The sequence below is a fragment of the Podarcis melisellensis genome, assembly GCF_964234715.1.
Source record: "Podarcis melisellensis genome assembly, chromosome: 2".
NCBI lineage: Eukaryota > Metazoa > Chordata > Lepidosauria > Squamata > Lacertidae > Podarcis > Podarcis melisellensis.
In genome coordinates this window covers 70404844-70421742 of record NC_138529.1, presented here as the reverse complement: position 1 = coordinate 70421742, position 16899 = coordinate 70404844, and the positions used below count along the sequence as shown (strand labels likewise).

General features: G+C 45.5%; 1 protein-coding gene across 3 annotated transcripts; it reads left to right on the top strand.

The window, feature by feature from the left end:
* Positions 1-6129: 6129 nt before the first annotated feature.
* HYAL1 (hyaluronidase 1) lies at positions 6130-15071 on the top strand. Of its 3 annotated transcripts, XR_014165606.1 has the most exons (5): positions 6282-6391; positions 8485-9981; positions 12311-12400; positions 13486-14585; positions 14618-15071. XR_014165606.1 is itself a non-coding variant. In XM_081900328.1 (4 exons), the coding sequence occupies exons 2-4, from the start codon at positions 9058-9060 to the stop codon at positions 13798-13800; spliced, it is 1329 nt and encodes a 442-aa protein (XP_081756454.1). In that variant the 5' UTR covers positions 6130-6291; positions 8485-9057; the 3' UTR covers positions 13801-15071. The 3 variants fall into 3 exon arrangements, 2 of the variants coding, with proteins under 2 accessions (XP_081756454.1, XP_081756453.1); XM_081900328.1 differs by having other exon boundaries at positions 6130-6291; positions 13486-15071; XM_081900327.1 differs by having other exon boundaries at positions 13486-15071.
* The last annotated feature ends 1828 nt before the right edge of the window (positions 15072-16899 follow it).

Below are 16899 nucleotides of genomic sequence, written 5' to 3'. Positions count from 1 at the left end.
ACTCACAGCCTCCAGTCTGGTACTGAAAAAGGGCTTTGTGTGGCTAATCCTAACCACAGAACAACAGAGAAGGAAGCGAGGGGAAGAGGGGGCCTCTTGCTACTGGGCAGGGGGATGGGAAACCCAACCAGGATTCTTTATGCAGAGCAAAGCAGATCACCCAGCAGTAAAGCAAAGAAATCTTTCCTTCTCACCCACTACCCCACTCACATCCTTGTTTAGGAACATAATATGATCCCTGCTGCATCAGGCTGAAGGTCCATCTATCTGGTCCAGCACACTGTTCTCACAGTGAGCAACCAGATAAATGTTGGAGGGTATGGAGTTATCCAACCCCCGAGTTGTCTGAAGGCAATCCTGTATAGGGAAGGATTTTTTTAAAATGTTTAATGTTTTAGTATGTTTTTATGTATGTTGGAAGCTGCCCAGAGTGGTTGAGGCAACCCAATAAGATGTGTGGGGTATAAATAGTAAAATTATCATTATGGAATGGGACATCCCTATTTCCATCGGAGAAATGTTGGAGGGTATGCACCCACATTAGGGCTGCACTGGGTGGGGGGCATTACATGAAGTTGTATATCTGGAGATTTCCCCCCCCCCCACCTTTCTTAAAAAGAAACAGGTGTGAAGGGCCTTCTAAGAGTGCACCTCCTAATCAATGTTTAGTGTGTTACTGAGTGTGCTTGATCCTTATAGATAGTTGAGCAGTCTTGCAGTTCATGTTATTAGGGATCCAGTTGTTCATATGAAAGTGCAAAAGGTCTCCTTGTGCCCCGATGGAATGCCCCTAAAATGTCATACATGAGGCAATACTGGGTAAGTGGCAGAATGGGTGCTGGAGGGAGTCTTTCTGAGTGCAAACTGGGGAGAAAGGTAGTGGTGTCTGGGGGTTGGGGTGCAATGTGTGGGACACAGAGAGACCACATCACTGGGTTAGTAGGTAATGAGCACAACAGCCACCTCCCTTCCTCATATCTAGTTCCGGACAACATACAGTCCGTCTTCTTTAGCAGGTTATAAAACTGATTCCAAATTACACTTGAAGGTAGAAGCACTACCTACATGGTTTTAAACTTCTTGGGGGCAGATTGGGGGTGAGTGGGTTAGTTTTCTACAGATATGCCTCCCTCGATTGCAGCTGCAATCCAATATACAAGGCTGCAACCCTGTATAAACTTACTTTACAGTAAACCCCTCTGAACTTAGCGGAACTTCCTTTGGAGTAAAGATGCCTAGGATCAGGCTATAGGTAAAGGTAAAGGTAAAGTTACCCCTGCCCGTACGGGCCAGTCTTGACAGACTCTGGGGTTGTGCGCCCATCTCACTTAAGAGGCCAGGGGCCAGCGCTGTCCGGAGACACTTCCGGGTCACGTGGCCAGCGTGACATCGCTGCTCTGGCGAGCCAGAGCCGCACACGGAAACGCCGTTTACCTTCCCGCTGGTAAGCGGTCCCTATTTATCTACTTGCACCTGGAGGTGCTTTCGAACTGCTAGGTTGGCAGGCGCTGGGACCGAGCAGCGGGAGCGCACCCCGCCGCGGGGATTCGAACCGCCGACCTTTAGATCGGCAAGCCCTAGGCGCTGAGGCTTTAACCCACAGCGCCACCTGCGTCCCCTAGGATCAGGCTATAAGAGTTGTTTAAAATGTTGGTTGAATTAGATTTTGCAGAGAGTTTATGGGCTGCCTTAGAAAACAGGAGTCCTGGAGCCTATTTAGGCCTAGGGAGAAGTGTAACTATAGTGGTTTCTCATTTTTTATGTGAGATCCAGATGTCTTTCCTCTATGCTTGCTGCAGGGACATGTTACTCTGCCACTGAGAAAAGTAATACCCTTTCCTGCTCAGTTCATCCCACCTTGCAATTTGATGCAGAAGCTGCATTGCATGCAACCACACCACTGAAACATGTATTTCTTTAAAAGTGGTAAAATGCCACCAATCCCATTTGTCCTTTGTAGGTTCTCAGTTATTCTCAGTTATTAAGAAGTGGAAACTTAACTTAGTACAGGGTGTGAACTCCAGCACACATCCTTCCTGTTTTCTTTTTAAAGTGTCAGGCAGGAGAGAGGCTGTTCTTCCCATCCCTAAAAACTGGTAAGAAAGCTACCATGACCCTCTCTCCCTATTTAATGGGAACAGAATACTATACTATTGTTGACATTGGACTGGCACTACTGTGAGTTTAGCAGTGAAAGTGTGTTTATTAAAATTTGTCTGGAAAGCGCAGAGACCAGCAGAGTAGGAGGCCTGGAGAGAAACTGAACCCCACGTAGAGTGTTTGCTTTCTTTTTTCCTCTGATGCGCTTGCCAAGAATGTTCGCCGCTCCCCTCCTTCCACCCACCTCCATTTTCAAGCTCTGTCTCATCAAGGGAGATTGCTCTTCACCCACCATAACATTTATCATTTCAGAAAGGCAAGGATTCCAAGCCTCTTTGTTTTATTGCAGGGGCTGACTGGAATGTTTGCAGCGAGCTGTAGAAGAGAGTCTACTCTACCCACCAAACCCCATACCTAGGTACAGTGGTACCTCTGGTTACAAACTTAATTCGTTCCGGAGGTCCGTTATTAACCTGAAACCGTTCTTAACCTGAGGTACTACTTTAGGTAATGGGGCCTCCCGCTGCCGCTGCACTGATGGCACACAATTTCTGTTCTCATCCTGAGGTAAAGTTCTTAACCTGAGGTACTACTCCGGCTTAGCGGAGTCTGTAACCCAAGGTGTTTGTAACCCAAGGTACCACTGTATCTTGAAATTTCAGGAACTGATCCCTGCAGTTCAATTTTCTGTCACTTTCCCCACCAGGAGAATCTGTGTAGGCCAGCTGTGGAAACACAATAGGGTCACCATTCTGCCTAATTTGTGGGGTTTGTTTGGACAAAGAATTTACAGAAAGTTGTTCTCATAAATCCAACAACTATCGCCTTTCCCAAAGCTCAGTTTCATCATTCTCACTAGAACAGTTATGAATTGCACAATCTAGGACAAGAATGAGGGAGACATCTACTGGTGACTCCTGTTGCCACAGTCTAGGGATCTTTCCCACATACTCAGTTGGGGTTTTGGGGGGGTGGGGTGGGGTGGTAGAATAAATGCATATTCATTTATCATTTGCTGCAAAGTTACACTGCTGTTGTGTGGATACGTTTCCCCCACCGAATTCTGTTATGATTGCTCAGTCCCTTCTATTACTGCAGTTGTGCCACAGACACATGTACTGCAAGCCCAAATGGATCAGATGAAAATGCTGTGACCCTTTACATAAAAATACGGTGGTACCTCAGGTTAAGTACTTAATTCGTTCCAGAGGTCTGTTCTTAACCTGAAACTGTTCTTAACCTGAAGCACCACTTTAGCTAATGGGGCCTCCTGCTGCTGTCGCACCGCCGGAGCCCGATTTCTGTTCTCATCCTGAAGCAAAGTTCTTAACCCGAGGTACTATTTCTGGGTTAGTGGAGTCTGTAACCTGAAGCGTATGTAACCCAAGGTACCACTGTACTGGATGTTTGAAATGCCCAACTCGCCCACCCCACAACTCATCAGAGACTAAGGACTGTGCATGGAAACTGCCATCATGCTGCCAGGGAATGTTGGTAACAGAGCAGCACGCAGACGTTGGTGCTCAGGTGGCTGCAGCTGGGACTTAGGCCAAAAGGAAATCAAACAGCTTATTGCTTGCTTCACTTTAGCCTGGGGCCTGAAGTGGCTGGGGGGGGGGGGGAACCAGGCTCCTATCCCAATTTTTGTCCAAATGATTTTTCAATCCCGCCCATCGCAGAAGGCAGAACAGATAGTATCCGTGCGATGCAGTGATCCTGGAATATAAAAGGACAGGAAGTGACATACGTGGGGGTCGTTGCTGTGCATCTAGCACCTGAAAGTGCTGACATCCTCACAGCTTCAAGAGGTACCTTTGAAGTCACACTCCAAGCAGTGCCAGTCCATTCCAGTGCCCTGCAAGGAGAGTGATTATCAGGTGCCCTGAGCAACCTATAGTTCCCAGGACTTTTGCCCAAATCTTCCTGAGAAGAAGGGTAGCTTGTTCAGGGCACCAGGGGGTTGTGATTTCCCCCACAGAACTACAGTTCCCAGAGTAGGTTACCAGGATGCTTTGGGGAAGCTATCTTTCTCTATTGTACAGTATAACTTGTGTCACATTTTACTGGGGTGAGTAGTTGTTTACAGGACTGCTTCATCTTCCAGTTAGGATGGCATATTCTAATTTAAACTGACATGTTTTAGGGAGCTGGACAAAAGAAAGAAAGAAATCCACTTTGCAAGACTGAATTAGTTCTGGTAATTGAGGTCAGCTCTTCACAGCATAACTGAGCCAACTGGACAATAATTAGCTGGATTGAATCAGTTGTTCCACTTTGCTAATAATTAGAAGCTGATGCTGAGAAACAGGCAGTGTCTTATAGCAGGGGTGGGGAACTCAGTGGCCTCCAACTCTCATCCATGCCACCCAATATGGTAAATGGTCAGGGGTGATGGGCAACTGGAGTCCAAAATATTTGGAGGATGCCAGGCTGAGGAAGGTTGAATTAGAGTGTGCTTACTACGTTTAGTTGGTTGGACAGTGTTCTCGAAGCTACAAACATGAGTTTGACCAAACTGCGGGAGGCAGTGGAAGACGGGAGGGCCTGGCGTGCTCTGGTCCATGGGGTCACGAAGAGTTGGACACGACTAAATGACTAAACAACAACAACTACGTTTAGTGTTCAAAAACTCTTGTCTTTCTTTTGGGAACACTCTTTTAAACTATTATGGCAAAGTGGCTCTGAGCATATGCAAATTGCCTTTCAATTGTGCATGGAACAACCCTTTTGTTTAAAAACTGCAAGAGACTGTGCCTAAATTATTGCTTTGATAGCCCAGATGAAATTGGTGGATTGTAGCGACAGGGAACGCTCTGTATATGTCAAAAGGTACTGCATTTATTTTGTGTAATTGAAGGCTGAGTCCAGCTGCTGAAAAATTTCCAGGGCAAAGTCTGCCTCAAATTAAGCCTCCAGTGGCAGGAAAGACCATCTCAAAGCTTAGACTCAAGTTGCTACTTCTCCTCCATCCCACCCGCCAGGGCTCTTGTAACATTAGAAAGAGGAAAAGAACAGGTGCCGCTTTCCCCTAACTCCCATCATTTATCACACTGCAAGAGGAAGCTGTGCCTGTTGAATCATATCATATCATACAGCTATCATACAGCTTTTAAGGGTAGAACAGAAGTTTCTCGGGGATTAGAAAATATATACAGTTAACCCTAGGTGTGTGAACTGAAGTCAGTCTAATATTTGTGGCTTCAAATACAGCACAGTACCCAATAGGTCACTCTCCCCATTGCTTGCCTGCGTCTTTTATCACTTTTAAAATGCTGCCTCTTTGAATTGCCCACTTTCGATTGCTCTGCCCCATCCAGGCTCCCGTCGAGCAGCTATCGGTGCAGGTGAGAGATCTGAACCGGAAAGTCATTGGCTTGCCTTTGTGAAATTTAAAATTCTAGTAATTTATAGGTTTGCATCGCCCGTTCTGGAAAGGGAAGAGTTAAGCCTCCACGATCCACAGCTGCACAGCCCGGGCTTTTGCCTCCAGAAGCTGCAGAGCTTAATTGTTTCCTTTCGCCGAAACCCCTTCCGCCCCCTCCTCGGAGCCCAAGCAAGCGGGACAGGCTGCATAATAGAAACCAGACTCCGAAGGAAAGAGGGATTTGTTCCCCCGCCTTGCGCCTCGCCCTCCCGGGTTGCAGGCGTGGGATCGCTGCTGCCCTCTGCCGATCAGCGCCCCCCACATGGCCCCGACCTCCAAAACAGCGCGCCCGGGAGAGAAAAAGAGCGATTTCCCTCTCGACCCTCTTCCTGGAAAACAGAAACGGGCGGCGCGGAAGCCTCGTACGGCAATATAACTTTACACGTGTACAGTGGTTGCGTCGGAATTCTGAATCCTTCACTTTCGCGGTGAAGGCGGCAGAGCTCCGGTCTCCATGGGGGTGCAGCATAATAGTCGGATTTGCCTGCTAGATTTACAACAAGGGCATCACGTGGAGCAACACCCCCGCCCTACCCCGGGTCTCCCACCCTTTCTTCCTCATCCACCCCGCCTGTCCCCGCCAACTTCCCCCCCCCCCCCGCAAAAACGCGCCTTTAAATCCCACCCATGAACGTGTATGAAGCTGGCGAGCACCCACGCGCCCCCTCCGTCCTGTATTGGAAGTGACGTCCCCGCTCTCCATCCCCATTGGCCGAAAGTTTGGGAAAGGGGCGGGGTTGGGGAATATTCCGCTTCCCCAGGAGCCGGTAAGTCTCTCTTTTTTTAATGTGCGGTATTTTTTCCTCGCACGTTTCCTGGCCATTAATTCCCATCCCCTCTTCTTCGCGGGAGCCGACAGCCTTCACGGTAATGAAACACTCCCACCCAAAATTTCTGGCCGGTTGCTCCAAGCGTCTGCCAATGAATTCGGAATTCTCAAGACCTCTTGTCCTGCACTGCATGTGTTGTTTCATAATTCAAGAGGGGAATGGTTAAGCAATCATTTTTAAAAATCTGCTTTAATTTTATTTATTTTTTTAATTTCAAAAACCACACTTTAATTCTGGCTTCAGTCACCAGTTTCTCCAGCTAACAAGGGTGGGAAAGAATTCTGATGAAACTTGGAAATAACTGTCTGTCTGATTACACAGTTCAGGGCTAGATTACTCATGGTACTTAAATCTTAAGAGTTATACAACACCAATGAGTTTCCATTCCCCAGCCTTTATTCTCTGTCAAAGTTTACATTTGAGCCTTGTTGCTGAAAGCCTGAAATACTTTGCAAAGCCCCCCTGCGCATCTATAAATAAAAATAAGGAAATTGCTGATGCATCACTTTGATCTAATTGGCATCTAAATTAGATTCCTTAAGATCAGAATTAGAGTGCATAGAAAAAGGCCACCATAGCACTTGTCTGCAGTGATATGGGCAGGGAGTGTCGATGCTTTGCTTGATTACATCTCATAAAAAAATTCCTTCCAGTAGCACCTTAAAGACCAACTAAGTTAGTTCTTGGTATGAGCTTTCGTGTGCATGCACACTTCTTCAGATACACTGCATGCACACGAAAGCTCATACCAAGAACTAACTTAGTTGGTCTTTAAGGTGCTACTGGAAGGAATTTTTTTTGTTTTGACTATGGCAGACCAACACGGCTACCTATCTGTAACTACATCTCATAAAGTTCCACAAGACACTCATTTTTGCTGCAGCTCTTCCAGAATTTATTACTCTACAAATGTTTCATCGTCATGATCGCCAGGACCAACAGTTCGTAGACTATCTCCCTGCTCTTATGCCTGTGTCTTCATATTGTAATGGTATTGTCCTGGGAGCTTGTTTTCTTCCTTCCTACTCTCTTCCCCCTGTGATCCAGCTCTGTCACTGGTGGTCAGTGATTGCTAATGACTGGCAGGCTCAAATGATCTCACATGACTTGTTCTTGCTATAGTGAATGGGATTAAGTGCTTGAACAGCCTCCTAAGTACCAAGGAGGGAAAATGCTTTCAAAGAATGGCAGCTGGGGGTGCAATATTAAGATGAAATACATTCTTAATTATCCTTTCCTACATAACCTATTCTTTCTCAGTCACCTGTACTTACTTTTCCTGTCAGTGCTGTACTTTATGCAAACAAGTAGCAAGATGTCCACCTAGCATCTGTAGAAAATGATGTGATTTTCCGCCCCCCCCATGTTTATTTCAGATTGCTGTTTGAAGCGGGTGGGTGGCTTTCAGAACTGTTTGATTTATAGAGTCTGAGGCAATATTATTGACTCTTACAATGCAACTAATGGCTCAAAGCTCCTCTACAGAGCTGACTGTATTTTTAGGCAGAGAGAGCTGATTGCCTCAATAGACACATGCAAGGAAGAGGGGACAATGGTGACAGGTCCACAGCCCTTTCTCTTATGCCCTCTGGCTGTGCCCTTCCGCTGGGGGACAGAGTTACCTATGCTAGACATGTCCAAAGCCTGTTTTGGGGGCCTAATTCGGCCCCTGTGGCAGTTTATTTCTTGGGGTCAAATCCTTTGAAAAGCTCAACAACTTTGGTCGGCCCTCACACCGCATGTTCACTTCATCAAATCTGGCCCTCTTTGAAAAAATTTTGGGCACCCCTGACCTATGCCATGTGACTTGTTTTGCATTCCTGTAACTATGCTGCTGTTCCCAGGTGTGCTGGAGGAAGCTCTCCCATTGCTGATACTGAAACAAGACCACCATCACTCGCTCCATACATTTAAAGCACTCTCATGCCACTTCAAACATTAATGGTTTCCCACAAAAGATCCTGGAAACTGTAATTTGTTAAGGATGCTGAGAAAGTAATACCTTTCAGGGCTGCTGTAAGGATTTCTGAGGTAATGTTTTGTTGAAATGCTCTGAACACTTGAAATGTGCTACATCAGTACTATTATTTGATCCCTGTTTTGCCTTGATGCTTCCCTTTTTCACCATAGGAGATTTAACCTGCATTCAGAGGGTCCTGTCTATTTGCACACATCCAGCCTCCTCATTGTGAGGGCCGCCTCTGTAGAATGACCCTGCAATGATCCAGAAGAGGAGGAACATGATTCTGCTTGAAGATGGAAACAGAGACATTAGCCAAACCTGCTAACCAAAGAACTGGCAGTCCAAGGGATAAGGATCCCTTTGCCCACCCTGCCAACACTATCAAAATGTTTGTCAAAGTCACTGGATAAGCAAAGACCAAAGGTCAGTCCCAGCAACATTTTCATTGTAGGGCTCTGACGTGTATTTTCTGCTTGGTTTGCTTCTGGAAGAATCTGGAAACAGAGGAGGGAAATTATGAAGACCAACAAGCTCTCCTCTGTTATAGCTTCTTCCTCTTGAGAGATGGGGTAAGAAGAGCAAACTGCTGACTCTGATAACTTCTCTCCCTGCTGCCTCTCTGCTGAGGTTACTTCCCCATTTGCTGGAAGGGACATTATTCTGCCAGAAGCAGGTGGTGCTGAAAAGGAGGTGAAAGCCTAGAGCAATTTCCAAAGGTATCTTAGGAAATCGGCTTCAAAATGGCAGTTATTACAGCATACTTGACACTGTGGGTTTGCTTGCTGGATGTTTTCTCAGTGGCTTGGAGCCGTCGAATGGCTGGTGGAGGCCCTGTAATACTGGATCACCCATTCATCACCATCTGGAATGCTCCCAGTCAAGAATGTGAAGAGAAATACAGAGTATCCCTTGACTTGGGGATTTTTGATGTGGTGGCCAACCAGAACGAATCATTCACAGGGAGCGACATTACCCTTTTCTACAGCAACAGGTTAGGATATTATCCATACTACACTGAGAACGGCACAGCAGTCAATGGGGGCACCCCCCAAAACGCCAGCCTCAATAGTCATCTTTGGAAGACTTGGCAAGATATTGAAAAAACAATTTCGGAGGCAGGTTTCAAAGGTCTGGCGGTCATGGACTGGGAGAGCTGGCGTCCCTTGTGGGTTCGCAACTGGGAATCCATGCAGATCTACCGGAATAAATCCATAGAGCTGGTGAAGGAGCAGCACCCCGACTGGCCTGCTGATAAGGTGGCTAGGGAAGCTAAGCGAGAATTCGAGCAAATGAGTCGGGCGTTCATGGAGCTGACTTTGGCGCTTGGCCGAAGCCTGAGGCCGGAGGGTTTCTGGGGCTTCTATAGCTTCCCTGACTGCTATAACAATGAATACAAAAGCGCCAATTACACCGGAGAATGTCCAGAGATTGAGAAGCAGAGGAATGACGAATTGCAGTGGCTGTGGAACCAAAGCCGAGCTCTCTATCCCAGCATTTATCTTCCCAAAGAGCTCAGATTCCTCAAGAAGACTCTTGAGTTTGTCCGTCATCGAGTCCAAGAGGCATTCAGGGTAGTGAACCAGACGGGGAATGGAAGCATCCCAGTCTTGCCTTATGCTTCCATTGAATATCAGTTCACACAGACACAGATCTTCCTGTCACAGGTAAGCTTTCCCAGATGTCCCAATGCAGAATACAATCAATCTTTGCCAATAAGTACTTAACCTGAAAACACAACATGGAAGTGGGAGATACTTCCCTGTTGGGATGCTTGGAGAATCTTGGCTTCAGTGTGTGCAGTTGCCATTAAGAATCTGCTACAGTGATTTCCCTGGGAATGAGCGGTAGCCATGTCAAATATTTCTAATATTAATATTAATATTCTAATATTTCATTTTGAGAAAAACTCTTACCCCAACATGTAGATGTTCATAACATTTCTCCTGGTTAAGCAAAAACTCTGTTGTTGTTCTCCCTTTTGCAACTGTTTCTGGTATATGTCACACTTTTATTTTTGGTCAGAAATATTATGAAGGCTCTTGTTTTTCAATAAGTCAATGTTGAAAATTCTTGTGTTTTCGAATGTTGTTATGTATTTTAATTTTCCCCCATTTTATAAGTAAATATTATGAAAGAAAAATATCAAACTATTCCTATTTCAGATTTCTTTTAAGAAAATTGGGGTTTTAAAAAAAATATAAATGTTGATGTTGTGTCAGTAATGAAAATGTACTGCAAAACCTCAGACTAGCACAGTCCCTGCTCAGCAGACTTCAGTTTGTCAGTAATGGGCAGGTCTAATGAGAAAATAAGCCTTGATCTGGGGTGTAGGGAGGTGGGCTGAGGATGTTTTGGAAGGAAGGCTGTAGAGGAGTTAGCTAGTGATAGGCATGGAACAAGTGAATCTAGGGGAGCCCATGAAAGACTTTGCAGAGGGAAGCTATTTAAAGGAAGAGATGAAACACTGCAATGGTGACACAACAGAGGGGGAGAGGTTCTTCCATATATTTAGTAGGGAGTAGCAGGGAAATGAGCCAGAGCTTCATTTCGGATCAGGCTTTTTCAAGGCACCATTGCTCCCCCTCCCACTGCTTCTTCTACCCTTTTCTCACCTTGTGCCCCTTTCATAGGGAAGATTTGGGGTGGGTGGTGACTGCAAAACCCAGGCTTCTCTCACGCTATTTCCACATAGCGAGCATCTCCTCGCAAGCAAGCTCTGAACACTTTTGCTCCCCCACCCCATGCCTGCACAGAACAAAGTCAGTGTGAAAACAGGCCAGTATAAATATCGTATACTAAGAAATATTCATGTAATTAAAAACATATGATTCCCTCTTCCTGCTGAGCATACTAAGCATATTGCTGTACAATGCTTCTTGTATTTAAATTTCCTGATCTGTACTTCCAATTTTGTAAACTGCTTTGAGGGTTTTTTAAAAATAATCAAGAGGTGTTTACATTTATAAATATAAATAACAATAAATAACATATTCCAAGAGATTAAACCAGTGGCAAATATAGGTTTTTGTTGAATCCTGCATTTTGTTGTTCCGATAAGAGACGAACAAACTTCCCTTCTCAATGAATTTGTGTTCTCGTTGCCTATCCAATTAACTCAATGTGCCAGTGGATGGCTCTGTCATATTGTGAACCTGGCGGCTGTTAGCAAAGTAATCACCATCTCTAAATCATTTTCTAGTACACTATACTTTACATATCCAAATAATTTTACTACAGGATCTTTAGAGAGAGGGATTGTTTTAGCTGAGGCTTTCTGAATTTGCTGAAATGGAGAGAGGACAAGAGAGTGATGAGCAGCAGGATTTGTAGCAGTGAAGGCAGGATGTGACCAGAGCATGGATGAGAGGAGGAATCAGGTGGTTTCTAAGAATGTTGAAGAGGAAGGAGCATCAGCACTGGGCGATGACTTGACTGTGGAGGAATTTGAAGATGGCCTGTAATAATAATACTGGCATGTCCACGAGGAAGTGTCAGATCAGAAAGATATCTTGAGACAAGTGATCCAATAGAAACAGATGGATTTGAAGGTCATCCACACAAAGGTCAATTAACAAAGGAGCCACTGAGGAGAAGGAGTTAGATCTTCAAAAAAAGGTTTATTTTTTAAACACTTTATTAAAGGCAACAGGCTAAATGTTTAATCACTGATCATTTCCTGATTACTTTCCCTATTACATAATCCTAAGTATGGCCAAGATACCCAGAGTGTTGCTGCTTCTGTCCATAACCCTAGTGTCTTAAGGAGGGGTGGGGAACATGTGGCCATCCAGATGTTGCTCAACTATAACTCCCCATCGCCCATGGCCATTGCCATGCTGGCCAGGGCTAATGGGAGCTAGAGTTCAAGAAGTCACTGGTTCATCACCTCTGGTTTTAATGGACCAAGAAGGACCCAATGATGGGCATGCAAATCCAGATGTCAGAGAAGAGACTACTGGTGAACTCACTGTTTTTGCTCTGCTTGTTCTGCAGGAGGACCTGGTCCACACCATTGGTGAGAGTGCTTCTCAAGGTGCTGCTGGGGTCATCTTGTGGGGGAGCACAAATGACATTAACTCTGAGGTGAGTGACGCAGAGGAGCAGGAATGGGAGTGGTCACCAGTGTGGTTCGGTGGTTGGAGTGTTGGGAGCCTGACTGTTGAGTCCCAGGTTCAGATCCTCATTCAGCCATGGAAGTTGCTGGGGGGTCTTGGAGCCAGTCACAGTATCTTGGCCCAACTTACCTTGCAGGGTTCTTGTGAGGATAAATTAGGGGAGGACAGAAGAACTTTATGTGTTACTCTGGGCTCCTTGAGGAAGCATGGGATAAAAATGAGGCCCAAAAAGTGAACCAATCAGGGGACAGCAGCAGGATCCTGTAGCTATGGAGCAGAGTTTTGTTTTGTTTTGTTTTCTTACAACCAAGCAGTACATAAATTTCTCTCTGCTTTTGTACATCAACCAGTGTGTTACGGTAGCTGCCTTGTGGTTGTGAATAAATCTGTGACCATGAGGTGCTCAGATTTGCAAGTCCCTTAAGAGAGAGGTGAAGCATCCTTATTTTTTGACTTGCTTTTCTCCTCCTTTACCAAATGATGGGAAGCCCCAGTTTAGGCTGGCGAGTCTACGTTGAAGGGGACAATCCTGAATGTGCCTTGGAACCTTATTGCCTCTTAGCAAAACTTTTTATATTCACAAATGTATAGGTTGAAGGAGAACCTCTGGGGTAGGATGCCGTTATTAGCTTGGATGGGGTTAGTGGTAGTCCTTTTGCATCATCAAGTCAGCTAGCCAGCCAGGCTTCTTTATTTATATTTATAAAAGTCTGCACTGCCACATCACAAATTATCAGGGTGGTATACAAGGTTAAAAACACAAGACACCGTTAAAAAAATGAAAATACAGATTAAGGTCATGAAGGCGAATGGCTAATTTTGTTAGTTCTGCGATTAGGTGTGTGTTGATGTTCCTCTTGCTTTGTGAGTAACTCATGGGGGACTAAATATGGGGCTTGGAGATCAGGCAGTGGCAGGAGGAATCCTCCCATTCATGCTCTTAAAGGTTTGGTCCTACAACAGCAAGGATGTGTTGAAGGAACTTGGCTGTTGCCCACTTGGAATGGGAAAATGCTAACTTTCTTCTCCTGGACTTGGTTTTGCCCCTTTCAGGAAGCCTGCCTCGATGTGAAGAAGTACGTGGACACTGTCCTTGGTCCGTACATTGTAAACGTGACCAGCAGCACCAGGCTGTGTAGCCAGATTTTGTGTTCAAAGAATGGCCGCTGTGTGCGGCAGGACGGGCACCTCGATGCTTTTCTACACCTCACTCCTGCCAGCTTCTCTATTCAGAGGCATTCAGAAGAGCCACGCTTTGTTGTCAGGGGTCAGATGTCAGCGAAGGAGCAAGTCCAGATGGCCAAAGAATTCGCATGCCAATGTTACAGCGGCTGGGAAGGCTCGCGGTGTGAGAAAAAGTCAACTTAAGAGAAAGAGGCACCTTATCTGTTTGCACAGGCACTTACCGTATTTTTCGCTCCATAAGATGCACCTGACCATAAGACGCACCTAGTTTTTAGAGGAGGAAAACATGAAAAAAAAATTCTGAATCAAATGTTGTACTAAACTATTTAAAGCAGCAAAGCGGGCAGCTCCTGTCTGCTTTGCTGCTTTAAAGAGAGCCTCAGAGGAGGGAAGGAAGGGGAGCCATGGATCCTCTGCTCGCAACTGCAGCGGGATCCCGCCACCGTCCGTAGGCATTCACTCCCCTTACTTTTTAGGAGGAAAAAAGTGTGTCTTATGGAGCGAAAAATACAGTAATTGGCAAGGAAAGCTGCAGGAAAGGCACATTGCACCAGCCTGTACTCCTTAGGGATATAAAAATCTCTAATCTCTCTCTCTTCCCTCACCACTACACACTTATGAGAGGATCTCCACATGTACCTTCTGGTCAACATGTGCTTATACATACTTTCCGCAGAAGCACATACTTGGCTTTCTCTTGAAATATGCAATCTACTCAGAAGTAGACTGAGAGAGGGAATGCTTTTCAGGCATGGCTGCACTATAGGACACCGCTTGTCCTTATAAAAAACTAACAATGTGCATGCGTATCAATAGACCAGTGTGCATGTGTTTAAATCAAACTGTTAAATGCCTATTAGATACATTGCTGGCCTGCCATTGCAATATTTCACAACACTCTGTCCTATCTCACATATGACTTCTGCTCTCCAAGAGCCCTCCTGGCTGTCTTCAGGAGTAGACTTTATGTTTCAAGCAGGAGATCTGAAATTATTCTCAGACTTGTTAGTTGTTAGGACTGTGGAGAAAGGCCCTGATTTGCCCCACCATTTCTCTAAGCCAATTTGTCAAGTATCTCCTGCCAATTCTCTTCAGTTTTAAGGAGGGCACCTAAGACGCCTACCTGAGAGACTACAGTGGCCTCAACATTGGCCCCCTTGGTCAGCAGTTGTCAGAAGTCACTCCCTCAAGAAGACAAGGGAGAGAGAACCTTTAAGAAAGCTTAGCTGCCTCTGTGTTCCCTCCCACCATCCAGGATTCAGACTGGACTTAATGCAAAGCTGATCATCTTTGTTGTCTACTCATAAATAAATTAGAATCATATTGTAATGGCTAGGCTAGGATTAGTCTAGTTTTAGAGCCACAGTGTCCTGGTTTATTTTGTATTCTGTTTCGACCTTCTGCCTGCTTTTCTTTTACCTTTCATAAAGATTTAATAAAGTTTCCTAAGCTGACCACTGAAGTGTGTGTTATTCCCAGCCTCAGAGTTTTAGAATCCCCACGTGTCTTATATTGGCATCCGACTTTCTCAGGAGACCATGAAGGAGTGGAGGTGGAAGGTTATTTTGCCTACCTGGGTTCCACCGTAACCATGTGCCTAGAGATGCTTGGAATTTATGCTACTGAAAGTTTAAGATCAGAGTATAAGAGATCAGCATGCTCTTCTGAGATCTGGGAAGGGCTCAGGGAGTGTGGGCTATCTTTACACTCTGAGTAACTGACAAGGGAACTGTCTGGGACATGCACAGTGCCCTTGGTCTCAGAGTTCTTGGGTTTGAGGAAGTTAGGGGTGGTCTGCCTGGGAAACAATCAAGTTGCTTTGAGCTTGGACCAGGGTAAGGCAGCTGGAAGTCCTGATTTCCCTAGCAGTTTGTGAACCAAGGAATGCCAGGTGCAGTGGTTCGGGACCTTTTGAAAAGCAATTGCTTTGGTGCATCCCAGGTCATCACCCATTTGGGCTGCAAGAGTAAGTGGGAGGCTGGTGGTGGCAGGCAGCTACCAGAGAATAAGACCCAATGGCAACACAGCAAGGCTGTTGTGTTGCAGTTGAATAAGGACAACCTTCCTCAAGCTGGTGCTCTCCAGATGTTTTAGATTCATGGGCTGGCTTGGGATGATGGGAGTTGTAGTTCAAAACATCTAGGGGGCATCAGGTTGGGGAAGGCCGAATTAGGACAGCAGATTGAATGTGGTATCCCAGCATATAGTTTTTGATGTATGATCCTGCTTCCTCCCCAAGTCGAGAGGAACTTCAGCTAGAGCCTCTATGATATTGTTAGATGTAGCAATATCATATATATGAAACTGAGCAGGCACAGTAGTATATGACTCTAACTGGGGGTTTTGGGTGGTAATTCTTAGGCCATTAGTCAGAAGAAGCCACTCTTCATGCTTCCCAACATGTAGAGCTAGAGGCTGGATCTTTATTAAAAGTGGTATACTACATGTCTAAACTACTGTCTGTGTTTGCATCTGACATCTGTTAGAACCTGTTGCACATAAGTACATCTGCAAATGGGCACTTCTGTTCCATGTTGCACCTTCCTCACCCCTCCCAACACTTTTTGGATACGAGGGCCACATTCACCCTTGGCCAACCTTCCATAGGCCACATACCAGTGGTGAGTGTGGCCACTCTTGCATGCGTGCATCCACAAGACACACCTGCAGCCACCCCTCCTTAGCTAATCCATGCAGTTCAGCTGAGAGGAGGGGTAATGGCCCCCTCTGTGCTCATCAAAAGATCTAATTACCTGGGAAGGAGCTACCTGCACCCCCATCAAGGTTATGCTCTTGGTTTTCCCCATTCCAGTGTTGTGTCTATTTTTGCTGCTATGCCTAAAATCAGTATGGTCATGGGGAGTCAGAAACATTTGCTTGTAGAAGCAGATCAGGCCCCCAAACTAGGATTAGCCACTCTTGCATTACTTATATAGGCAGCCCATTCTCAAATGACTTCTGATGGGAAAACTCCTGGAAGTGTTTGTTCTCCTGAAAATGCACCTCTTGTACGAAGTGAAGTACCAGGCATTCATTAATGGAGGTGGAGTGACAGCAGGCCCCTCCTGGATGTCCTACTGTGGAAGTGCAAATTCTTCTGAAATCCTGGATATCCGAGTAAAAGCATGCACGTCTACACTAACCCTGGGAAACAATGAGAACGGGTCTTTCCTTCCTTCTTAAGAACTGAGTTTGGGAAAGGACATATAATAAACTAAACTACCTACTGTCTACCACATAAAAACATATGCTAATATGAGTACTTCCAGTATGTAGCTGAAA

What these genes read in the sequence shown, in the direction of transcription:
- HYAL1 (XM_081900328.1), top strand. Translation starts at nt 9,058, where the DNA reads ATGGCAGTTATTACAGCATACTTGACACTGTGGGTTTGCTTGCTGGAT. An exon ending in CACAGATCTTCCTGTCACAG is followed by an intron (nt 9,982 to 12,310) that starts GTAAGCTTTCCC and finishes CTTGTTCTGCAG; the next exon opens with GAGGACCTGGTCCACACCAT. An exon ending in CAAATGACATTAACTCTGAG is followed by an intron (nt 12,401 to 13,485) that starts GTGAGTGACGCA and finishes TGCCCCTTTCAG; the next exon opens with GAAGCCTGCCTCGATGTGAA.